The sequence below is a fragment of the Pristis pectinata genome, chromosome 13, assembly GCF_009764475.1.
Source record: "Pristis pectinata isolate sPriPec2 chromosome 13, sPriPec2.1.pri, whole genome shotgun sequence".
Classification (NCBI taxonomy): Eukaryota; Metazoa; Chordata; class Chondrichthyes; order Rhinopristiformes; family Pristidae; genus Pristis; species Pristis pectinata.
The window spans coordinates 2,324,101-2,350,358 of record NC_067417.1 but is presented as its reverse complement, the minus strand read 5'-3'; the positions used below and the strand labels follow the sequence as shown (position 1 = coordinate 2,350,358).

Genomic DNA, 26,258 nt, shown 5'->3' with positions numbered 1-26,258 from the left:
TAGACCTCCCAACACCGCGCCCCCTGCCGGCACCGGCTCCCAAACTACTGGTGGTTCCTCTTCACGGCCCCGAGGTGCCAGCTGTGAGCTGCCCCAGCCTCAGCCTCAGCCTCAGCCTCAGCCCCACCGTGTCTTCAGCTGTTCTTGTCCCGCACTGAAGGCGACAGTGAAGGTCATCATGGGTCTGCTTTCACAGAGAGGCGGATCCCAGGGGAATAGTTTACCGTTTCCAGTCTCACCATGAACAGTGTGGGGACAGGTTTAGCACTTTGTTTAGCAGAGGTTGAAGGCAAGACCCACCCTCCTGTGGTCTTCGGTGAGTCAATGATGGAACCCTTCACAAACACAAGTGTCCTCTGTGCACTGCTGGTCAATTTCTAACGTTGGGGTGACCTTGGTTCCAGGGGCAACACAGGGTGTATGTGTTCCCATTTGTCCTCCAGATGAGCTCCACTCCAGCAGGAAGGTTGGAAGTGAGAAGCAGCAATGCACCCATTAAGATTGAGAAAATATCTAAGCAATGGTGCAGTCAATCAAGATCAGGGCCTGTATTCCATGGTGGTGAAGGTTGGGACTGAGGGACACCATTACACTGTGGAAGGGACACTAACGGAGGAGCACCGTGATTTCAGAGAGACAGTACGGAAGGAACACTGCATTGTCAGAAGGACAGTCTGGAAGGAATGCTGCAGTGTTCGAGAGGCAGTGCTGAGGGAGCTCTGCGTTGCTGATGGGCACATTACTGAAGGAGTGTTGCATTGTGTGTGGGACTTGATTAAAAAAAACACTTTATTCTGAAGAGACTTGAAAAAATCTCAGTGCATAATTTGAAGAATGGGATTTCTACCGAGTGCCCCCATTACTGATCCCTGAATTATGTTAGATGTTACAAGCAAATCATTTCCAACATTACTGTAAGCTTCAAACTTATGACCTGTTGACTGTAAAGCACTTTGGGTCATCCTGATTTTGTTTTAAGACACCAGGAATGCAATGCCTTGTTGAAATGATTACCTCTGCCCAATGTTTTGCCAGTAACTCTAATCCATTTTCTGAAACCCACCTCTTCTCATATCTGTGATAGCCTGGTTTTGAGATATATCTGTTCCACACCCAACTCCCACATGTCCCTCATCTCGATCGCTCCATCACAGGCTCTGCTTTCAGCAGCTGAGAATAAGCTCAGGAACCATCTCCTTCACCCTCCCTCCTGTCCTTTAAGGCACTCACTAATACGTACTTTTTGTCCAAAAACTTTGGATCTCCCTATGCTGATTAGAGTCAAATTTTGATGACCAACTTTCCCTCGAAGAACCTGGGGCCATGTATTTGAACAGCTTGGTTACAACTGGTGCACATGTCAACAGTAAACATTTTATTAACAAAATTTTAATAGTTAGCTGCAATTAAACAACTACATTTCTCACACCCAACAGATTCCCAGATATAAATTCAACCTCACTCTCCAATGAACTTACAAACCACTTTAATCTTCACAATATTACACAAATCACATCACCTTAAAAGTACCAAATACCCAAATGATTTACTTTCCAAAACTAAAACTGATTTGCGACGATCCCCAGTGAGGGTGAGCAGCCACAGGCTTTTTCCACGGTTGTGGTCACCATCACTTGCCCAGACACCACCTCTCCCAACATTGTCTTGTTACCAATGTGCTTTGAGCGTATTTACAGCCAGCAGACTCGCCCACATTTTCCCCCCCACTCTGACACCGCCCTGTCTGCAGCAGAGCCCCAGAGAGGGGTTACAGGGCAGGGCGAAGGCTGTCAGTCAGTACCTCTGCAGCTGATGCTAAGGTTCTGCATATCATGGACTTGGCCTGTTCCCATCCCTCGCTCCCTCCATTCAGTGCGAGGGACTGCAGAAGCTTGCAGCTTCTCTCCTTGCTCAGGAGATTGCCAGAGGCAGGGGATTGACTGAGTACATGAGGGGAAATCGTCTCCAGTGGCAGGAGGGCTTGTGACAAAGGACTCGGCTGAAGAATGAGGGGGAAGATGTCGGGAAGTTCTGTAAACTAGCGAGCTGCTGTGATTGGGGACCCACTGTGTGAAAGGGCAGTAGAAACACATTCAACAGGATCTTTCCAAGGGGAATCTTTGAACTGCAAAAATTTGTAGGATGGGGGAAAGAGAGGCGGAGTAGGACCAATCGGAGAGCTCTTTGAAAGAGCCAGCACAGGCAGGAGGGGGTGAATGACCTGGGTTGGTACTGAGCCTCGGCCTTGAACCTACCACAACTGGAGGATTGTGTCCACTTGTACCAAAGAACCTGGGTCAGGAGCCATGAGGCAGAGGGAATGACGTCTTCATGAGATGGGAGTGATCCAGATCAAACAAGATGACCTCTGGATGATGCCCTGCCCCTCCCCAGGGTCAGGGAGTCCACGTCCCAGGCACCAGTGAGATCAAACATCCAAGAGGCAGGTGGGCAGCTTGCCAGGTACACAGGGGAGAGCGCATGCCGGGGACGGGGGGAGCAATGGACAGTAGATGGGGGCTTATAGATAGCTGAGGGGTGAAGGGATTGGAGGTGGCTGGGACAGATTGGGGGGGGGGGGGCGTTGGGGAAGGGCGTGGAGAGCAGGAAGAGGTGGTTGAGGTTGGAGGAGGGATAGAGGTAGCCTTGGGGGGACGGGGGGGGGGTGGGGGAAGCCCCACCTTGAACCGTCCCAGGCAGATGATGAGGTCTCTTGGGCAGGCGTGAGAGAGCGGGCAGTGTGGGGAGAGAGGGGCCCACAGCCCTCTCCCTCCAGCTTCCTGCATCCCCCAGTGTTCCAGGGCTGACAGCGGGTGGGGAAGGGTTTCCCACCCCCACATCAACCTCGTTTCCGGAGGCCTGCCTGATCGAGATGCAACAGCGTCCACAGTGAGATGCAGTCCTCCAGCGTTCAGACTGCGTCCAGTCACTGAAACCCTCCAAATGCCGCTCCCTGAAAGAGAACACACTCGGGTCACACCGGCTGGGAGGTGGGGAGGGGAAGGAGGGAGGGCACTGGGATTTGGGAGCAGGGTATGGGAATGTGGTTGGGAGGGGAATACAAAGGGTTTCCGATCAATCCCTTCTCTGTTAGTTGGGGAGCTGCAGAGTGCAGTCAGCCCTGAGCCTACCTCAATCCACACTTGGAGAGACTCTTGGCTTCTCTACCAGAAAACAGCAGGACTGGTCTGATGAGTGACCAGGAGATCTAGGACAGCACTCACCACAAACACAGGGCATTCCTGGATTGGAAATCCACCTAACCTCAAGGGAAAGAGCGAAGGAGAGTCAGTGACTGACTGACAACAGTCCTTCAACGGTCAAGGCTGTCAGTCCAAACACCAAGGAACAGAGGCAAACTGATCAAGGACAGGTGGGCACTCAGTGTCTGCTGGAAGAAAGAGTTTGAGGGTCTATTCTACTGTGAACCTGCCCTTGATGCGAGTAGGAGCACAGGGTGGTGGGAGGAGTGGGAGGGGGAGCATGGGGTGAGGGGGGGAACGGTGGGAGGGGGGGGAGCACAGGGTGAGGGGGGCACCTATGGGGCGATTCAGGATGGTTGGAGGGACGTGAAACACTATGACATGACGAGGCATCTCTCTGACTGGATCGCCGCAGCGTCCCTGCAACCTCCCCGTACCTGTCCGTACTGGAAGGCCTGCTGCTGGGCTGGGTTTGGGGCAGGTTGCTGAGGTCGATAAGCCACGTATTGTTGTCCTGGATCTTGCTGGAAGCTTCTAAATTGTCCTTGAGAGTTCTGTGCAGAATCTGCAGGAAGCAGAAAATAAGGCAATTAGGCAATGAACTGACCCGTTGGGAATCGGTGGTGTGATGCTGGGTGTGATCACAGAACTGAACTCTGCCCCTCTGTAAGCTCCCAACGTCAGTGTGGCAGGACTGCTGATGTGGCCAAGAGTGGGTATAGTGTGGGTAAGGACAGCCTGCCCTCCCTGGAGTGGATCCCAGAATCTGCACACCAGGAGGCTTCTGAAACTCACTGAATTCCTGAGGAGTGCTGGTCAGTGGTTGCTGGGTACCGTACTGCTGGTAGAAGGTCTGCTGGTGGGCACTGGGATTCTGCTGGAACTGCCCCTGAGGAGGTCCAAACCAGCTACTGCCTGGAAGAAGAGAACGCACATCAGCAAACCAACTTCCTTCACCGAAAGCCACAGAATCAGCCTGGCTGAAAGTTCCCCAAAGTCCGAGCATCTCTGTCCCTTCCACTGGCTGGGGTCAAGTCGTCACCATCCTGGGTCTTGGGCACAGCCATTCTATACACACACTCCTGGTGACTGATAGCTGGATTCTCAATCCCCACGAGCAGGGTTCCGCCCAACCGGGTGCCCAGACAGAAGCCCTGGTTTGCACAACGGCGCATAAGAACTCTGGCTGCTGCTGAACATGTTTGTCCATCTAGTGTAACATACTGAGTTCCGCATTTTCTTTGTCCAACTCAGTTTTGCACTAATTTTGTATTCTATACATACCATATTTTGCACTATTTGTACTTGCAAAATTTTTTTGTCTGCGTGTATTGTATGCCCTCTGTCCTATGTATGTCCTCTGTCGTGTCAGTCTGGGAATCAACATTTTGTTCCTCCATGTGTTTTTATAGCATGTGGGTGAATGACAATAAAGTATAACTTGACAAGAACAGAATTCCATTTTAAAAACCCTGCAGATATAAAGCTCCCATCGGTAAAATGGACCATGAACCCCAGGCCGAAGCAAAACACAACTTCCTCTTGCTCTGTGACCTCTCATTAGTGACCCCAAACTAAGAGATTCTCTCTCCACATTCACTCCCTTCGACCGATTGTACTTTAAAGCCTTGATTAAATCACAAGGAAAATAAGGAACAGGAAAGGGCATACAGCCTCTCGAGACTGCCCACCACTCGATAAGGTCACAGTTGATTCAATGTTGGCCTCAAAGCCACTTTCCTGCGCTCTCCCCTTGACCCCCTGGTAGTTCAACTCTCTGCCAACCCCCACCTTGTTAATGTGCAGTGACTCCATCTCCACAGCTCTGGGGCAGAGACTTTTAGAGATTCACAGCCTCAAGGTCAGATCATCCATGACCTAATTGAACAGGGGAGACAGACAACCGACTCCCGCTATTTATTACGCCACATCCCTGACTGGAGTTGCTTGATTACCTTCTGAATAAAGCTGCAGGTTCATTCCCTCGGCCGGAGCCTGTGTCTGGTTGAACTGCTGGTTGAACAATTCTCCCTGGGATCCTTGCTGCTGTGCAGGAACTGACACCAACAGATAAACACACGGGTAAAATGCTTGCCCTCAGAGCCTGACAAAGGCGAACCGTGAAGCAGAACTTCTCCCCCTTACCTCCCCCCTCCCCACAGAGGAAACAGAATCCCAAAACTCTCCCAGTGAAGGCTGTGACTCTGCAGGTGAACTCAGAGATTGGTCAATCTGTGTTGGGTTCAGGAGGCAAGACAGAGAATGTGTCTGTGGTGATATCAGCGGTGCTCAGGGCAACAATGGCAGAGTGGGGACAGGGAGGGTCTTGAATGGCAAAAGGGGGTGGGGTGGGGGGGCTGAGTGATGGAGCAGAGTGGGAGAGGGGAGAGCTAAATGTCGCCCACCTCCTGCTGCTGATCGTCATTCACAAAGCACGGAAGAAGATTCAGCGAGATGTGTCATCAGCTGGGACTTGGTTCTCAGCTCCCTGGCGAGGTTGCTCATTTCAGGCAGCCAAACGCCCTGGATGTCAGCTAAGAGGGAGCTGGGGCTCCTGGAGAGATTTCCGCAGTGTGGAAAGTGTGAAGCAGGGAGAGGCTGGACCACATGGTCAAAGGGTGCAAAGTCACTTGTGTGGACAGGATAAGTGTTTCTGCACCTTAAACCTTGTCTGCTGGAAGGTCATCAACTCAGTGAAGGACACCCTTTGGTCTGCCTGAAACTTGGTGGTCTCCCAGCACAGCGAGATGTCCGTAAGGGAACGCTGCTGACTGGCACAGTCCCGGCTGTAGGAGTACGTGCTGAGGGACGCACTGAAGCTTGGTGCAGCCAATGCTAAGGCTCTGTGGGGAAGGACCACAGTATAGACTCCTTCTGCTACTGCATGTGAAGGGGCTGAGTTGAATGGGGAACTCCATCAAATGTTGGAATGGTGCATCACCCCAGGGGGCTACATGAATGGCAATGGTGCTTGGTTTTCAAAAATAAGTTAACACAAGTGAATGTAATGACCATGAATGTAAAAGTTAAACCTTGCATAATGAAAACTGTTAACAGTTACAGTCAAGGCTCACACATGAACAGTGGGGGCTTGGGGAAGTGAATCAGAGGCAGGGCATTCAGCTTGGAGATGCTGTGGGTGCAAAAATGCAGGTTTTAATTTATCAATAAGTTCTTAATAATATTCCAAATCTATCTCCGTGCTGCACACACAGCAGAATTCCCATGACATTACAGAAGGTGCTGGAGATGGGCTTCACAGTAGTAGCTGAGGTCTAGAGCACCACAACAAAGCTGGTCATAATTTGATTCAAAATCCTTTCTTCCCAAACCATTAATTTAGACTTCTGAAAACAAAATTCCACAAGCCTCTCCAGGTGCTCCAATTTCCTCCCACATCCCAAACGTGTGAGGGTTGATCGGGGCAATTTCCAGTGGTCAATTAACCAAAGTGTGTCAGTGAGGGGAAGAATCGGGGGGACAAGAGTAAAATGAGTTTGGGTAGGATTAATGTAAATGAGTCCTTGATGGTTAGCACCGACCCAGTGGGCCGAAGGGCCTGGTTCTGCGCTCTATCTCTCTAAGATTCTACAACACTACGGTGCAGCTCACTGGGTATTGGGTACACCAGATTCCTGCCAATTTATCTGCTTCCCAAGGCCATGATCAGATCCTTTCGGAAACAGCCATCCTCCATTCCAGCACTTCAGGAAGGATACACTGGCCTTGGAGGGAGTGCAAAAATTCACCAAAATATTGGTCTTAGAAGCCAATTGAGGGCAGGTTACAGAGGTTGGACGTGCACGGTCTCCAGCTGAGGGTCACCTGAAGGCAATGTTTAAAACATTGACACAGAGTTAGTAGGATCAACAGAAACTATTTGTTCTGGTGCAGGAGTCCAGAGTGAGGGGCCATCATCTACAAATTTGAGCAAAGCCGTTCCAAAGTTTCAAAGAAAAGGGTTGTGGAAATCCAAAACAGTCCCCAAAGACAGTGGGAGCTTGGGGTTAATTGGAGTTTTTGGGGATGGTGATTGATAGTTTTGTCTTACTGGGAGAGAGATGTGCAGCAAAGCCAGGTGAAATTTTGATAAACAGCCACTACCCACGTCAAGGCCAGGAGTTACTGTTGAAGCTCTCACCCACAATGTACAAAACCACTTGTCACCATCAAGGTTCTGTAATGGGACTAATTACCCCAAGACTGCAAACTCAAGTCGTACCACAGCAACCTGAATGTTTACGGTCTGTTTACTATAGATAAAAAGCAACAAGGTGACCCTGGAGCTGTCACACTGTTCTGATCTCCGATGTGATTCTGGGAATGAAATCTGTCATCATTACCCAGTGAACCTCCATGTAACTTGAGCCAACACCAACAATTACCCATCATGGTCTCGCAGGACACTGCTGCATCACTACATTCTCAAAGACAATAAATGCCTGTGACGCCTACCTGGGTTCTGCTGAGCACCTGGCTGCAGGTGAGATGCCAGGGACGAGCCCACAGTCACCCCCATCTGCTCTTGGGCTGGCATGCTCTGCAGGGGAGCCACCGGTTGGTTGAAATTCCCCATGTTGCCATGGCTACTGGCAGGTAAACTCATCGAGGTGCTTGGAGTAACCTGTTGGCAGTGAGTCTGTCCCTGGGGAAAGGGGGCTCCAGCTGTCATGGGGAGGGCGAGAGACAGAGAGGTTGGTTGGAAATGAACAATGGTGTTTTTCCATTTCAGTCCCCAGGAGACGAGTGATCTCACCGCTTCCCTCCCACCAAAAAAACCCACAATCCAGATGGAAACCTCCCAACTGACAGCAAAGCTGGATCAGAGAGAAAACTGGGAATGGGGGGGGGGGTCCTACGACCAAAACCTGATTTGATTACCCCTAAATTGAGAACTTCACCCAACCTTTTCAGAGGGCAGTTGAGGGAGTGACATGGTGTTGTGGGTCTGGAGTCCTATGTGGGCCAGACTGGGTGAGGTCAGTAGACCTCCCCTGAAGGACATTAGTGAACCAGATGGAACACAGAACAATACAGCAGAGGAACAGGCCCTTCAGCCCACAATGTCTGTGCTGACCATGATGCCAAATGGAACTAATCCCAGCTGCCCGCACACGGTCCATGTCCCTCCATTCCCTGCCTGTTCGTGTTCTGTCTAAAAGCCTCTTAAATGCCACTGTTGGATCTACTCCCACCCCCTCCCCCCCGACAGCATGTTCCAGGCACCTACCACCGTGTGTTAAAAACTTACCCTGCACATGTCCTTTAAACTTTCCCATTTAACCTATGCCCTCTAGTATTTGACGTTTCCACCCTGGGAAAAAGACTGACTGTGGACCCTGTCTGTCTCTCATCATTTCATGAACTTCTATCAGGTCCCCCCTCTCCGACGCTCCAGAAAAAAACAACTGAAGTTTGTCCAACCTCTCCTTATAGCTAATACTCTCTAATCCAGGCAACATCCTGGTGAACCTCTTCTGCACCCTCTCCAAAGCCTTCACATTTCTCCTGTAATGCAGTGACCAGAACTGCACTCAATACTCCAAATGCAGCCAAATCAAAGTTTTATCCAGCTGCAACACGACTTCCTGACTCTTAAACTCAATGCCCTGACTGATGAAGACAAGCGTGCCATACGCCTTCTTTACCACCTTATCTACTTGCTTTGCCACTTTCAGGGAGCTATGGACCCAAAGATCCCTCTGTACATCAAAAGATGGGTTTCAACAATCCTGTAGTTCCATGGTCACTATCACAGACTGGTCTTGTGGGCAGCCAAACTGGGACTTGAGCATATTCCTGAATCAACAGTGTTGGCCTCTTGGGTGCTGGTGTAGTCACTTAACCTTTGTGCTCTTGTCCCCAAACCCCTCCCTGTCTATCCCAGGAAAAATAAGTCAGTGAAAGTTTGGGAAAGTAAAGAAGCGGGTTCAGCCCCCGTCAGCACCAGCCATTTCCTGCCCAGCCCTGCCTGCCCTCTCTCCTCCCCACACCAAAGGCTCCTTCAGACATCAGGGTCTAACCTGCCATCTGATGAGGGTTCCCTTGTCCAGGGGGAGGAGTTCCACTTCCCATGGCATCTGCAGCTCTTCCAACAGGTTCCATTGCCCCTGGCCCCATCGTCATTGGCTGGTTGAGCGTCTGAAGGAGAGAACATGTTAGATGTTGAAGATACAATCAGTGCTTTTCTGCTGAGGTCAATGAGTTCCCTGAAGGAAGGAACTGTGGAGGAAGGCAGATGCTACGATGGTGGCTGTACCAGATGAGAGTTGGATGGCTGGTGCATTCACTGCTTGTGATGGTGAGATCGGGCTTCACCCAGACCACACCTCAGCAGGTAGAAGCTGACCAGAAGAGAATGGTCAAGTGTTTGACCGTGGGTGATCACAGGTAGTCTTCAAACACCACTTTTAAACTGTAATTAAAAACAAAACTATTTGAAAGCCGTGTTGTACTGGTCAGTAACAAATGGGGACAGGTGGAAATTCACAGCAAGCTTCCCCTTATCCATGTATTAAGTGAGAGAACCATAGAACAATACAGCACAATACAGGCCCTTCTGCCCACCATGTTGCACCGACCTTTAATCCTCGCCTAAGACTATCTAACCCTTTCCTCCCACATATCTCCCTATTTTCAATTCCTCCATATGCTTACCTAACAATATCTTGAACTTGACCAACGTACCTGCCTCCACCACCACCCCAGGCAGCGCATTCCATGCACCAACCACTCTCTGGGTGAAAAACCTCCATCTGATATCCCCCTTGAACTTCCCACCCATGTATTGAGTTAAACCAAGTTCGTCTCTAACCTCTCAGGTGGATGAGCTCCTTCTGCAAGATCAGGAGAGGTCTCCTCAGTGTCCCTTATAACATTTAGTGCTCAGACATATCATCAGGTTATTAACATATGGTCCTTTGTGGGATCTGGCTGTGTATAAATTGGCTGCCCAATTTCCTCCATTTCCACAGTGGATACATTTCAAAATTTCTTCAGTGCTGGAGGACTTGAAATTGTCTTAAGGTTGTGAAAGACAGGATAGAAACACAAGCCCCAACTCTCCTCTCACTGCCTTCAGGCTGGGACACAGAGAGCAGATGCTGGGCACATCCCAACAGACAACTGCACATCAACACCATCAGCAGTGCCGAGGTCAGGGGAAAGAAAACACAAACAGTGGACAGCGAGAGGAAGGGAGCAGCCTCTGGTATGGACTGGAAAACGAGCACCGAGGTAGGTGAAGGGCTCACCTGGAACATGCAAACAATCCTTTGCTGACAGATGCCTGGGTGACTGGTGAAGATACAGAAAACTCCAAAGGCCTGCCTGCACAGTCATTTTTAAAATTTTATTACCGGTAACACACTACACCAAAAACAAATGTCAAGCATGCTAAATTTATTTTTTTGTTCATTTGGTTTTAACAATATTGTATATAGTTTTCAAAGTGCTCATGTAGACTACTGACAATGAATATGCATTTTATAGACCAGTAGAACAACAGTGGTGATAAAAGCATTAAAGTGCGTGGGCAGGAATAGGTCGAGGAAATAAAGACGACGTAATCACAAGAAAGAGATTATTCTGCTGAAGAAATAATTGAGGTAAAGCCTGAACTGGCCTCCAGTTGTTCAATTTAATTGTCCTTGCTGGAAACAAAAAAATTGATGCACACAGAGATACTGCACGGAAACAGGCCCTTCGGCCCACCAGGTCCATGCTGACCATCGAGCACCCATTGACACCGATCCTACGTCAATCCCATTCATCTCTTGACTGAATGTTTTTAAGAACTGAGAACACCTGATTTTGACAAATGCAAATAAATAAAACTGAAAGCACATTGAAGCGGAGGGAAAATAGAAACTGAACACTTCAAGCCCGAAATCACTGACTTACAGTCAAGATCCACTCCAAGTCTCAGCACAGGATGAGGACTAAGAATTTTGTTCAAATCAGCTCTGCTCCTCCCAGAGACCAGGTACACTTCATCCTGTCAGATGCCCCGCTGCTGCACACCTACCCCAGGGCACATTCCCTGCATCAGAGAATCCCCACAGACTGAACTGCCTCCTACAGTAACTGGACGTGCTCCCTTATCATAGACCTCAATCATTTAGTTTCCCCAAGTTCAACACACTCAATTCCGTTGTGGATTCCATCCCATTTCTGAAATGCAAGGCTATAAACACTCCACAAAACCCGCTGTCACTCAAAGAAAAGTTGAGGATATTTGCCCGTCTTCCGACGAAACCAGTTGTGACGTCTCCCTCTGCAAATGCTGGATAGTCTCATTCCCTCATCCTAGGGTTCATTCCCTTGTCCCAGGCTCAGCCAGGACAGTAGTCCCCCCACCCCTACACCCAGCACAATGTACAGGTTGGAGCAAGGCACTGACTGCATTCAACTCATGGCTGACACAAAGCCAGGGGACCAGAGAGCTATACATTTTTTTCACATGGTCATCGAAAGGGCATGCATTTAAGGTGAGAGGGGGTAGGTTCAGAACAGATGTGAGGGGTACAGTTTTTACTCAGAGTGGTGGATGCCTGGAATGCGTTGCCTGATAGGGTGGTGGAGGAAACTCATTGGGGGCTTTTAAGAGGGGCTTGGATGGGCACATGAATGAGAGGAAAATGGAGGGATCTGGGCATTCTGTAGGTAGGAGGGAATAGCTATGTCAGCACAACATTGTGGGCTGAAGGGCCTGTTCTGTGCTGTACTGTTCCATGTTCTATGAAACACACAGTGAAATGCATCTTTACGTAGAATGTGCTGGGGGTAGCCTGCAAGTGTTGCCATGCTTCTGGTGCCAACAAAGCATGCCCACAGCTTCCTAACAGCACAAAGATAGAGATATAAGGGATCAAAAAGGGAATGGAGAGCAAAACTTTGCGAGGGATAGCAAGCAAAAAGGATGTTATAATATTTATGGAGTGTTAAAAGAAAAACTGAGACTGTTAAAAAGAAATTAGATTATAATAAGTGATTAAAACCATTAAATGTCGATTTTCTCTCCTTTTTCGTGGAACAAGCAGTGGAGAAATTATATCAAGAGAAAGCTTTAAAGAGAAAATTATAGGACTTGAGGCAAACTAATCGCTAACACCTTATGGATTCTGTGCTGGGGAATTGAAATAAGTGGGAAACTTAAGATACATTGATCATAATATCCAGATTTGTTTAAATTTTAACATGACAGCTTAATATGCTGGAATTTAGGCTATGAGCAAATTAATAGAACTATAATTGGGTCAGTTAATCTGAACAGATTTACTGCACATTTAGCCCAACAGCAGCGACTAGGGTTTTATGTTAGGGAGCAGAGCAAAATAATTCTGTACAGTGCTATAATTTAAGTGCTTTGCAAGACAGCCTGTGGGTCCCACTGCAAGACCAGGTCACAATTCTCTAGGAAAATGGATGAATATACCAGGTAGGCTGGAACAAAGATATGAAGGGGAGCCTCTATCTGTCTAGACATGCTAGTAACGACGGATTACCTTGGCACGGCACTTAACTTGGATTGCTGTACAAACAAAATGTTTTAAGGATAGATTAGTAAGAGCAGAGAGAAAAAAAAACACAGAACGTGTCTATTATCTAACCATGGAGCAATTCATGTTTGGTACCTTACTGTTGGTGGTTGGATCACTAAAGGGGTGAAGCAATTACAATACTAATAGCAGGGGAACCAGCCAGGGGGCAGACAGGCTGGGAGGTTGGGAGGTTAAGGGATGGGGGGAAGGAGGAGGGGATCCGGCTAGGGGATGGTCAGGACAGGCCAAAGACCTCCAGGGTTCATACAGTGAGGCAGTAAACACTTTGCTCCCCTCAATCACTCGGCTGTTTGCCGTCACTTACCGCAGGGTGGGCAGTGGCCACATTCTGGCTGGAATCTGCTATCGTGGCCAGGTAGATGAGGTTTCTGTGCAGGATCTGCTGGTACCTGTGCAGCAACAATAAGATATTTCATTCTTCAACCAACTTTTCCTCTACTTTCTGTCCAACTCCAAAAACTAACAGTGACAACATTTTAGATATCTTTATTAGTCACACGTACATCAAAACACACAGTGAAATGCAATTTTGCATAAAGTGTTCTGGGGACAGCCCGCAAGTGTCGCCACGCTTCTGGCGCCAACATAGCATACCCACAACTTCCTAACCCGTACGTCTTTTGAACGTGGGAGGAAACCGGAGCATCCAGAGGAAACCCACGCAGACATGGGGAGAACATACAAACTGCTTACAGACAGCAGGTGGAATTGAATCCAGTTTGCTGGCGCTGTAATAGCGTTACGCTAACTGCTACACTACCATGCCTGTATATAAAACATTACTAAAGTCATGCAGTCAGAGCGATAAAGCATAGAAAACAGGCCCTTCAGCCCAACCTGTCCACACCAAGACAAGAGATTCTGCAGATGCTGGAATCTGAAGCAATACACAAAAAGTGCTGGAGAAACTCAGCAGGTCAGGCAGCATCTGCGGAGGGAGGGAAATAAACAGTCGACGTTTTGGGCCGAGACTGGAAAGGATGAGGGCAGGAGCCAGAATAAGAGGGTGGGGGGAGGGTGACCATGCCAACCAAGTTGCCAAACTGAGCTAGTCCCATTTGCCCATGTTTGGCCCATATCCCTCTATACCTTTCCTATCCATGGCCACAGCACCAAGGCCACTGAACTATGTACAATTCTGATCACCACACCACTGGGAGGATGTAACAGCACAGATGTGAGAGGAAGCAAAGGAAATTTAAAAGGATATTTCCAGAACTGGAGAAAGAGAGTTGATCGACCATCTTAGCTGGGGATCTTTTATGTGGAACAAAAGAGACAGAAGGGAAATTTAACTGAGGTGTATAAAATCACGAGGTGTCAGGAGAGGATGAGGAGGAGGATTCTAATTTCCTTGGCACAGAAGTCAATAAGCAGAAAATTATCACATTAGAACAAATGGTTTAGAAAAAAGGGAGTGAAGGAGAAATGTTTTTAACTAATGGATGGTGGGTCCTGAACTCATTGCCTATATAAGAGGGACGGGGTTTGAAACCTTCAATGCATTTAAAAACTACTTAAATATATTTATGAGCTGTAAAAGAGCTAAAGTCCAAGGTAAGGTACAATCTGGCTGGATACTTTTTAATCAGCAGGTATGGACACAAGGGGCCCAAGGGCCTCCTCTTTGGCATGAAACTGTATCCATCACAGGAGTTGTGGACAAGAAGCACCCTCAGTGTGAACAACGGCAAAAATCTCACCTTGACCTCAGAATACCAGACTGGTATCAGAGATCACATTTTGGTGAAGATTTTAAAGATACAGGTGGCAAAGTGAACATCACCCAATGAGGTAACAGACTGTTCAAAAAGTGCAGTGCAGATGCTAAAAATATAAAATAAAAACAGAACCTGCTGGAGATACTCAGCAGGTCAGGCAGCAATTGTGGAGAGAGAAAGAGTGAACGTTTCAGTTCAATGACCTTTGAGAGTATGTTTGCTTTCCATTTGGCCGTGAGAAGGTGAGGCCCTGAGGAACTGGCAGATGGCAAGGGATTGACCCATGGTAGGAGAGTGTGGGCTGCCAGTTTGGTCCTTTGAAGGTAACTCCAGGACATGCAGAACTGGTAACACTGCTGAGACCTTGGGTGGATATCGCCCTCTGACAGAGACCACACTGCATCCCTTTCCCCATCCCCTCCACTCCTAATCCTACAGTGTTAACTCAACAGTGTGGAGGCCAAACAAGCAAATGACAATTTAGTACCATGGATTCTATTATTTCCAAATCCAACAACCTCTGTCCTCCCCATCTCCTCCAACCTCACAGCCCTGAGTTTCCTGCACTCCTGATTTCGGCCAATGAGGCTCCAGCTCTGGAGCTGCCTGCAGAAATCTTCCCACCTTCTTGAACATCCTCTCCCCCAGGATCCCCCTGGATCTTAATAATGCTCCCAGGAAAACAGTTTGAGATGATTTGCTGAATTAAAGACAGAAATAAGAGCATGTTATTGAGCTGTGTTTTCTGTCAGAGAGAGATTCAAGTCCTCTCTCTGGCAGCTGGGGTACAGAGTGAAGACTGCATCAAAGTGGTGCTCGTGCTGTTCCAGCCCCCGACGATGCCTCAGAGCTCGAGATCCACCAAGAAATGTTCACAGGAAGGCAATAAAATGACCAAAATCCAGAGCCCCAGAACCTGTAATCAGTCCATTAACAGCTAGGGCAGCAATAGGTCAAATCACACAGTTATCAGAGAAGACAAAAGAAACATTTTAGGTCGGGACCTTGCATCAGGATTGAGGGGGAAATGAAACGATTGGCAGATCTTGGAAAGGTTTGGGGTATCAGGAGGTGATCACTCACCAAAGGATACCCAGCCTCTGACCTGCTCTTGCAGCCAGCGTGTGTGTGTGGCTGGTCCAGTTGTTTCTGGAGAATAGAGAGCCCCAAGTTGTTTCTGGTGCAGGACTCTGCCATGGTGATGCCACTGAATATCAAGGGTAGGTGGTTAGACTCTTTTGCTAGTGTTGGACTCTTCTGTCTTGCTGCATGCAGGCGTGGGCTGCTTCATTTGCTGAGGAGTTACAAATGGAATAGAACACTGTGCAATCATCAGTGAACATCCCACTTCTTACCCAATGATGGCAGGAAGGTCATTGATGAAACAACTGAAGTCAGTTGGGCCGAGGACACGGCCCTGAGGAACTTATGCAGAGATGTCCTGAGACTAGGAGGACTGACCTCTGATAACCACAACCTCTCTTCAGTGAGGTATGACTCCAGCCACTGGAACGTCTTCCCTTGATCACCATTGACTTCAGTTATACCAGGACACCTTGATGCCACACTCGGTCAAATGCTGCCAAGATGTGAAGGGCAGTCCCTCTCACCTCTGGGATTCATCTCTTTGGTCCACGTTTGGATCGATGGTGTGATGAGGTCTGGAGCCAAGTGATCGTGGCAAAACCCAACTGGGCATCTTTGAGCACGTCAGCTGCTGCAATGCCAGAGGTGCAATCATTTGGTTTTAAAATACAGCTGCCACCTTCTCTCTCTCACGAGTGCCAAAGATCCCATGACAACACTTTGGATAACAATCAAGTCAAGATGATTGTCACGTGCATAAGTACAGTGAGGTACAGGTACAATGAAAAACATGCTGACAGCAGTATCACAGGCACGCAAGTTCAGGGAACACACAGAGTATTGATTATACATAAATTACACAAGACAGTGTAATTTAGACAGAAAAAAGACTGTGCAAAACAAGACATCAGTGCAAATAAAAGGGACAATTAGAGACAGGTCCACGGCAGTGCAAGAGGTGGTCCGTAGTGTTCCATTGCTGAGGTGGGATTAGGGTTGTGCAGGTCGGTACAAGAACCTGATGGTTGTAGGGAAGTAGCTGTTCCTGGACCTGGTGGTCATATCACGTCATGGGCCTGAGCTTATTATTGCAAGACACCACAAACTCTCAAATTATTAGCACATTGCTTCTCATGAGAGCTTGCTACGCACAAAATGGCTGCTGCATTTCCTGTAACAGTGACTACATTTTAAACACATTTCACTGTTTGTGAAGTGCTTTCGGACAGCCCACAGCCAAGAAAGGTGTGAAAGAAATGCAAGACTTCAGGAGCTGAAAGCCAACACAAGCAGCGAGTTTTCTGTCACAAACCTGCCAGACTGGAATGAAACCTTCTGCAGAGCATCTGCACCAACAACAGCAGCAGTTGTGGGCGCTGGCATCAGGTTACAGTCGAGCCCAGACACATTCACACTGAACAAACTGTCAACATGAAGCAGTGCCTGCAAACACTGCAGCCTGACTCCACAACCCATCATCATCCATTTCATCTAATAGGCTAATTCACCATTGACCTTTCTCCCTGATAAGATATGGGTTGTATACAGACTGAACTCCCTTGACACCAACCCATGAAACTCCTACAGCAGGCTCAGCACAGGTTAGATACAGATTGAAGCTCCCTCTATAGAACTACACAGCACAGAAACAAGCCCTTCGGCCCAACTTGTCCATGCCGACTAAGTTGCCTAACTGAGCTAGTCCCATTTGTCTGTGTCTGGCTCATATCCCTCTAAACCTTTTCCCTGGAGCACAGGAGACTGAGAGGTGACCTTATAGAGGCACCTTTCCTATCCATGTACCTGTCCAAATGTCTTAAGCATTGCAATTGTACCTGCATCTACCCCTGCAGCTCATTCGATATACCCACCACCCTGTGTGAAACAGATGCCCCTCAGGTCCATTTTAAGTCGTACCACCACCACGCGTCCCCCCACCTTAAATCTATGCCCTCTACTTTTAGATTCTCCCAACCTGGGAAAAAGATTGTGACCATCTACATTATCTATGCCCTTCATGATTTTATATGCCTCTATGTCACCCCTCTGTCTCCTATGCTCCAGGGAAAACAGTCCCAACCTATCCGGTTTCTCCTCGTAACTCAAGCCCTCCTTGTGAATCTTTTCTGCATTTTCTGATTTTATAGTTTAGATCCAGATGTATTTATTGGAATTGGTTTATTATCATCACAGGTACCGAGGTACAGTGAAAAACTTGTCTTACATACTGTTCATACAGATCAATTCATTACACAGTGCACTGAGGTAGTACAAGGTAAAACAATACAGAATGCAGAATAAAGTGTAACAGCTATAGAGAAAGTGTAGTGCAGGCAGACAATAAGGTGCAAGGTCATAACGAGGTAGATTGCGAGGTCAAGAGTCCATCTTATCGTACTAGGGAGCTGTTCAATAGTCTTATAACAGCAGGATAGAAGCTGTCCTTGAGCCTGGAGGTATGTGCTTTTAGGCTTTTGTATCTTCTGTCCAATAGGAGAGGGGAGAAGAGAGAATGTCCAGGCTGGGTGGGATCTTTGATTATGTTGGCTGCTTTACCGAGGCAGTGAGAAGTGTAGATAAAGTCCATGGAGGGAAGGCTGGTTTCTGTGATGTGCTGAGCTGTGCCCACAACTCTCGGCAGTTTCTTGCCGTCTCGGACAGAGCAGTTGCCATACCAAGCCATGATGCATCTGGATAGGATGCTTTCTATGGTGCATCGATAAAAGTTGGTGAGGGTCAAAAGGGACATGCCAAATTTCTTTAGCCTCCTGAGAGGCATTGGTGAGCTTTCTTGGCCATGGCATCTATATGGTTGGACCAGGACAGGCTTTTGGTGATGTTCACTCCTAGGAACTTGAAGCTCTCAACCCTTTCAACCTCAGCACTGTTGATGTAGACAGAAGTGTGTGCACTGCCCCCTTCATACAGCTGCCATGGTGGGTTTGAACCCAAGTCTCTGTCTCAGTGGTCCAGAGCTCAAGCTGCCAGTGAACCAATGCTACACCCTCTGTACTGTACTGGGCTTACACCTTCCCAGGGATCAGCCAGAGGAAGTGGTCTCTCCTCCTCATAGGTTCAAGCAGTGGAGGTGTAGTCAACGCAAACAAGCGCTGGAATTCTCTGGTATTCAAGAAAAGCCGATGAAGCCTGTAAGTAGGTTCATGAGCACATTATTAGGGTACTCGGGGTGGGTCTGTGGCAGGGGTGAACCATTGCTGGAGTCACCCTGGGCACAGTCAATGCAAGAAGCCTGCTCCTGAGGGAAGAAAAAGTTGTGGAGACACAGAGGGACAATTTGGGAGAATATAACGTAAGTTATTCCAGCCTTTGGAGCAACATTGTAAATGAATGCAGCAGAAACCAACAAGGGATCAGAGGGAATTGGTGGCTGCAGAAGTGTCACCCACATAGTGTGGGCTAAACATGTGGGGACAGTCACACAGAAGGAATTGGAAAGAGTGAGAAATTCCAAAGAGAGAGACCATAAGACCTTGGAGCAGAATTCAGCCATTCAGCCCACTGAGTCTGCTCCGCTGTATAGCTTAGAGCCTCAACAAAGTGCAAAGTTAACCCCGTGAAGCAGGATACAGGGAACAGGAGAGTGGATGTGATGGGGACACAGGCACAGAGGGAAGAGACAATCAACAACGTGGCATTAAAAAGAGTTACATAGAACACTACAGCACACTACAGGCCCTTGGTCCACAATGTTGTGCCAACATTTTATCCTGCTCTAAGATCTGTCTAACCCTTCCCTCCCACATAGCCCCCTATTTTGTGCTGCTGTTGTGCTACCATGGCACCTTTGACCAATTCAGAACATCCCAAAGCATTTCACAACCAGAGATCTCCTCCTGAAGTAGGTACAATCACTGGCAGGACATAATCTACAGCACAAGGACAGGCCAACAGGTCTCTGCCTTTGTTGAAGGTCCATTCAAGCTTCCTCCCAGCATGAGCAAAAAAAACCTACTGGTGGAGGAAGTCAGTGGGTCAGGCAGCATCTGTGAAGGGAAATGGACAGTCGACATTTCGGGTCAGTTTGTTTTTTTTTGCTCCAGATTCCAGCATTTGCAGGTTCGTGTTTACTCCCGCCACAAGTTGCTGTATAATGTGAGAGAGGAGTCCAGAGGTCTGCTGTCCAATGCTGAAGTTGTCCACCTTTAACCCAAGGGGCTAAACAGTGGAAATTTGCAAGAAACCAGCAATTCCGATTCCTGATAACTGACTCACGATAAACTCCCTTTCACTCTCTGACCACAAGACAGTTCACAATCATTCAGTGTTTCTCCCAAGGTGACAAACCCAACTGACTGCACCCTGCTGGAAACCAGTGGGCCACAATAACTTAAATATTTAATGATAAATCAGAGTAATTAACCTTTTTTTGGAATTTACATGGAGAACCACAATGATGAAGTTAACAAATGATACTGAAATTAAGAGTGTGGCCAAAGTGAGAACGAATGTTGTGGACCTTAGGAAGGTCTCAATGGACAGGTCAAGGAAGCAGAACCTGACATGTTCAATCTACAGAAGCAAGTTCATGGATCAGGGGAGGGGAAACAACAAATGGGAGGGCACTCAGAAACACAGAGGGGACTTGGAGCATGCCCAGATACCCCTGAAGGCTGGGTGGGCGGATGAAACGGTGAGGAAGGCATACGAGAAACTTTACTGGCCAAGTAAAACAGTACAAGAGCAGGAAGAATATACTGAAATCATATTAAACAAGACTGCAGAACAGTGTATGGTAACACTGTCAGTGTGGTTCTGGTCACCACACCACAGAAAAGGTTGTGGTGGCAACAGAGCAGGGTGCAGAGGAGATTCTCCAGGGCTGGAAAATTTGATAATGAGGAGTGACCTAGGTTGAGGGCTGTTTGGGAGCCAGGGAGAGACAAGAGAGATTTAATCCTCGTCTAAAAAATTAATGAAGACCTCAGCAGAGTTATCAGGAAATTCCTATTTCTCTAGGCAGAAAGGGCTAACCACAGGACATTTGCACTGCCTGGGGTGGTGGTGGAGGCAGATACATTGGACAGGTTCAAGAGTTTGTTGGATAGGCATATGGAGGAATGTGAGATAGAGGGATATGCGGGAGGAAAGGGTTAGATAGTGTGAGGGTGGTTTGATGGATGGCACAACATGGTGGGCCGAAGGGCCTGTTTTGTGTTGTATGGTTCTATGGTTCTATTTGTTAATTGAGAGGAGGTGAGGATTGAGGCTTCCACCTGTGAGAGTGGATCTGGAACTCAGGACCTGAAAGGAGGCAGTAACCCCTCAGCACCGTCCAAGAGTACCCAAAGAACACGAGTTGTAAACTGCAAGGTTGCTGAAGTACTGGGATGGGAAAATAGCCTCAATAACTTTTCTCCCCCATCATGGGGAAAATCGACCTTCTCCTCTCCCATAAATTTACTGTTGCAAGTTGATATTTAAATGACGTTTTACTGTTTCATAATGTATCTTTTGTATTCATTTTAAATAAATATGAGCGACTTAAACTTAGCAACTCATTTCAATCCTGAGTATTAATACCGTTCCAACCCAATTTCCCCTCCCTCCCATGAAGTCAGACACTCGATGACTTACTGCGTGCACTCTGCAGCCTTGCCAATGTTCTGATACTCCACAATGCACTGAATTAACTGGTTGTTCTCATCAAGTAACTGAAAGCAAAAACATTGCCACTTTTACTAAAGGTCCATCAAATCATTGATTGAGCCAAGGAGCCTTGTACATTAAGGTAACAGCAGGATTTCAGCCACTACATCGGCTGACAGAGCAGGCTTGGGGTGCGGGCTGCATGGCCTACGACTCTATTAGAAAGTTAGAGTGAGCCTCTGAAGGACAAAGTGGCTTCAACAGAACTGAATGGCTTACCAGTCGTCATCAGAGGGCAGTTAGGAATAACATGTTTATGCAAGACCACGGCTGGGTATGGTTTGATGGGATCTACACTATCAGACTGTAATGAAAGGTAGTTGCAGTGTATATTGTGTATTGAACATAGAACACTACAGCACAGTACAGGCCCTTCGGCCCACAATGTTGTGTCGACATTTTATCCTGCTCTATCTAACCCTTCCCTCCCACATTGCCCTCCATTTCTCTATCATTCATGTGTCTAAGAGTCTCTTAAATGTCTCTAATGTATCTGCTCCCACAACCTCTGCTGGCAGTGTATTCCACGCACCCACCACTCTCTGTGTAAAAGACTTACCTCTGACATCCCCTTATACCTTCCTCCAATCACCTTAAAATTATGTCCCCTTGTGTTAGCCATTGTCACCCTGGGAAAAAGTCTCTGACTGTCCACTGCATCTATGCCTCTTATCATCTTGTACACCTCTATCAAGTCACGTCTCATCCTCCTTCTCTCCAAAGAGAAAAGCCCCAGCTCATTCAACCTATCCTCACAAGACATGCTCTCCAATCCAGGCAGCATCCTGGTAAATCTCCTCCGCACCATCTCTAAAACTTCCACATCCTTCCTATAATGAGACGACCAGAACTGAACACAATACTCCAAGTGTGGTCTAACCAGAGTTCTACAGAGCTGCAACATCACCTCACGGCTCTTGAACTCAATACCGACTAATGAAGGTCAACACACCGTACGCCTTCTTAACAACCCTATCAACTTACGCACTAACTTTGAGGGATCTATGGACGGATCCCAAGATCCCTCTGTTCCTCCACACTGCTAAGAGTTCTGCCATTAGCCTTGTATTCTGCCTTCAAATTCGGCCTTCCAAAGTGAATCACTTCACACTTTACCGGGTTGAATTCCATCTGCCACTTCTCAGCCCAACTTTGCATCCTATCAATGTCCCATTGTAACCCTCCCTTCCATATCGTCATCCAAGTCACTTATAAAAATCACAAAGAGCAGGGGTCCCAGAACAGATCCCTGCAGAACACCACTGGTCACTGACCTCTACAACCATCCTCTGTCTTCTATGGACGAGCCAATTCTGAATCCACACAGTCAAGTTTTCCTGGATCCCATGCCTCCTGACTTTCTGAATGAGCCTTCCATAAGGAACCTTATTAAACGCTTTACTGAAATCCATGTACACCACATCCACTGCTCTACCTTCATCAATGTGCTTTGTCACATCTTCAAAGAGTTCAATCAGGCTTGTGAGACACAACCTGCTGCTCACAAAGCCATACTGACTGTCCTTATGCTTCTCCAAATGCTCATAAAATCCTGTCTCTAAGAATCTTCTCCAGTAATGTGCCCACCACTGAAGTAAGACTCATTGATCTGTAATTCCTTTCTTAAACAAAGGAACAACATTTGCCACCCTCCAATCATCTGGCACTATTCCTGTGGCCAATGAGGATGTAAAGATCATCACCAAAGGCGCAGCAATCTCTTCCCTCGCTTCCCGTAATAACTTTGGATATATCCCACCTGGCCCGTGACTTATCTATCCTAACGTTCTTCAAAAGTTCCAGCACATCCTCTTTCCTCACGTCGACATGCCCTAGCGTATCAGCCTGTTGTATGCCATCCTCACAAAGGGCAAGGTTTCTCTCACTGGTGAATACTGAAGTATTAAGAACCTCCCCTACCTCTTCTGACTCCAGGCACGTTTCCTCTTCTATCCCTGATTGGTCCTACCCTCACTCTAGTCATCCTCTTATTCTTCACGTGTAGAATGCCTTGGGGTTTTCCTTGATCCTACTCGCGAAGGACTTCTCATGCCCCCTTCTAGCTCTCCTAAGTCCATTCTTAAGCTCCCTCTTGGCTACCTTGTAGCTCTCCAGAGCCCTGTCTGATCCATGCTTTCTAAACCTCAGGTAAGCTTCTTTCTTCCTCTTGACAAGACATTCTACGTCTCTTGTCAACCACGGTTCCTTCACTCTACCATCCTTAACCTGCCTCAATGGGACAAACCTATCCAGAGCCCCATGCAAGTATTCCTTAAACAACCTCCACATTTCCACTGTGCACTTTCCCAAGAATATCTGTTCCCAATTTACGCTCCCAAGTTCTTGCTAATAACATCATAATTCCCCCTCCCCCAATTAAATACTCTCCCATATTGTCTGCTCCTATCCCTCTCCAAGGCTGTGGTAAAGGTCAAGGAGTTATGGTCACTATCTCCAAAAAGCTCTCCCACCGAGAAATCTGATCAGGCTCATTGCCTTGTACCAGGTCCAGTACAGCCTCTCCTCTAGTCAGCCTGTCCACATACTGTGTCAGGAATCCTTCCTGGACACACCTAACAAACTCTACCCCATCTATCCCCGTTACATGAAGCAAGTGCCAATCAATATTAGGGAAGTTGAAATCACCCATGACAACAATCCTGTTATTTTTGCACCTTTCCAAAATCTGCCTTCCGATCTACTCCTTAGTGTCTCTGCTGCTATTGGGGGGTCTGTAGAATACTCCCAATAGGGTGATCGCTCCCTTCCTGTTTCTGACCTCAACCCACACTGACTCAGTGGATGATTCCTCCAGGACATCCTCACTTTCTACAGCTGTGACACTGTCCCTGATCAGCAAAGCCACTCCCCCACCTCTTTTACCTCCATCCCTGTCCCCTTTGAAGTGAATGTACTTATAAACCCTATATATATCTTGCGGCAGGACGTTTGGTTGTGTTACTGACTGCAGTTTGTTGAATTTCATACACCTTCGATAGGAATGTTTGGTTACAGGCTATATCCTCATTACTTAGAGTCATAGAGTTGTACAGCACAGAAACAGGCCCTTCAGCCCACCTTGTCCCTGCTGACCATGATGCTTATCTATGCTAACCCCACTTGCCTACATTGGGCCTGTATCCCTCTACTCCCTTCATCATCCAAGTACCTATCCAAATGTCTTCTAAATGTTGTAATTGTATCTGGCTTACAACATGTAATTGTAATTTGTCTTACTAAATGAGACAGGGATTTAGAGGGGACTGGAGAATTGTTTTTTCACCCAGTGGGGGGGAGGTGGGGGTTACAATCGAAACACGCAGCTTGCGAAAGTGGTGGAGGCAGAGACTCTCACAACATTTATAAAGCTCTTGAACCGCCAGCCTGACCCAACACCAAAGCTCTATCCGCCCAACCCCGGCATCCATCGCCACCCAGCACTTGACACCCACCCCACCCCCACCCCCACCCCCCTCCCCAAACTGGCTCCCAACCCGTCACCAGAACCCCCGCCCAAAACCCAGGTCAGGGCACCCTCTCCCCCAGAGTCAGGCAGACCCCCTCCTTGAGCCGGTGCGCCCCAAACCCCAACCCACCCTCAGCCCAGCCCGGGACTGGCGCCTCCCAGTGACACCCGGCGTCAGAAGCTCGTACCCAGAGGGCAAGGGGCCCACCGGCCCCTCCCTCACCCCGACCCCGGCCCTACCCTCACCCCAACCCTCCCTCCCTCACCCCACCTCACCCCACCCCTCACCCTCCCTCCCTCACCCCACCCCTCACCCTCTCCCACCCCGACCCTCACCCTCCCCTCCCTCCCTCACCCCACCCCGACCCTCACCCTCCCCTCCCTCCCTCACCCCACCCCGACCCTCACCCTCCCCTCCCTCCCTCACCCCACCCCGACCCTCACCCTCACCCTCCCCTCCCTCACCCCACCCCGACCCTCACCCTCACCTCCCTCCCTCACCCCACCCCGACCCTCACCCTCCCCTCCCTCCCTCACCCCACCCCGACCCTCACCCTCCCCTCCCTCCCTCACCCCACCCCGACCCTCACCCTCCCTCCCTCACCCCACCCCTCCCTCCCTCACCCCACCCCGACCCTCACCCTCCCCTCCCTCCCTCACCCCACCCCGACCCTCACCCTCCCCTCCCTCCCTCACCCCACCCCGACCCTCACCCTCCCTCCCTCACCCCCACCCTGTCCCCCTCCCCACCCCGCTCCCCACCCCACAGCCGCCCCGGACTCCAGGCGCCAGGCCGCGGCCTTACACCGCACCCACAGCCCCGGCGGCGGGGAGCCAGGTCCGACCCGGCCGGCCTGGGACCGTGACCGGGAGGCCGGGCCCGAACCCCGCTCACCTTCTGGATGGTCGCCTGGTTTATTTCGCATTTGCTCCGCAGCCGCTGCGGGACGAAGACCACGGACATGGCGGGCGAAGCGGCTCCTCCCTCCGTCCGTCCGTCGGCGGGCGAAGCAGCGGCTCCTCCCTCCGTCCGTCCGTCGGCGGGCGAAGCGGCGGCCCCGCCCCCGTCACTGACCCCGCCCCCGTCACTGACCCCGCCCCCGTCACTCCGGCTCCGCCCCGCCACTGGACCCGCCCCCGTCACTGACCCCGCCCCCGTCACTCCGGCTCCGCCCCGCCACTGGACCCGCCCCCGTCACTGACCCCGCCCCCGTCACTCCGGCTCCGCCCCGCCACTGGACCCGCCCCCGTCACTGACCCCGCCCCCGTCACTCCGGCTCCGCCCCGCCACTGGACCCGCCCCCGTCACTGACCCCGCCCCGTCGCCCCGGCCCCGCCCCGCCACTGGACCCGCCCCCGTCACTGACCCCGCCCCCGTCACTCCGGCTCCGCCCCGTCGCTCTGGCCCCGCCCCCGTCACTCTGGCCCTCCTCCATCCTTCCTCCTTGAGTGGCACTCAGCCCTCACTCTGACACCATCCTCCGCTCCGCTCTCACATTCTCCCTCCCCTGACACACTCCCGAAGCAGAATGAGAGAGCTCACAAATTCTTA

The 26,258-nt window shown here is 49.2% G+C and overlaps 2 protein-coding genes across 3 annotated transcripts in view; one reads left to right on the top strand and one right to left on the bottom strand.

Annotated features, from left to right (window-relative positions):
* Positions 1-26,258, top strand: part of LOC127577454 (fatty acyl-CoA hydrolase precursor, medium chain-like) — a 459,511-nt gene that overhangs the window by 430,212 nt on the left and 3,041 nt on the right. The window lies entirely within an intron of this gene.
* On the bottom strand, positions 1,470-25,766 carry LOC127577323 (protein SSXT-like). Of its 2 annotated transcripts, XM_052028437.1 has the most exons (9): positions 25,602-25,766; positions 21,169-21,245; positions 13,071-13,155; positions 9,227-9,344; positions 7,659-7,868; positions 5,159-5,260; positions 3,999-4,118; positions 3,641-3,768; positions 1,470-2,953 (listed from the first exon to the last, which is right to left on the bottom strand). In XM_052028437.1, the coding sequence occupies exons 1-9, from the start codon at positions 25,668-25,670 to the stop codon at positions 2,927-2,929; spliced, it is 936 nt and encodes a 311-aa protein (XP_051884397.1). In that variant the 5' UTR covers positions 25,671-25,766; the 3' UTR covers positions 1,470-2,926. The 2 variants fall into 2 exon arrangements, with proteins under 2 accessions (XP_051884397.1, XP_051884398.1); XM_052028438.1 differs by lacking the exon at positions 7,659-7,868 and having other exon boundaries at positions 25,602-25,762.

What these genes read in the sequence shown, in the direction of transcription:
- LOC127577323 (XM_052028437.1), bottom strand. Translation starts at nt 25,670, where the DNA reads ATGTCCGTGGTCTTCGTCCCGCAGCGGCTGCGGAGCAAATGCGAAATA. An exon ending in AAGGCTGCAGAGTGCACGCA is followed by an intron (nt 13,156 to 21,168) that starts GTAAGTCATCGA and finishes GTTGCTGCACAG; the next exon opens with GTACCAGCAGATCCTGCACA. An exon ending in AGGCCTTCCAGTACGGACAG is followed by an intron (nt 2,954 to 3,640) that starts GTACGGGGAGGT and finishes GTTCTCTTTCAG; the next exon opens with GGAGCGGCATTTGGAGGGTT.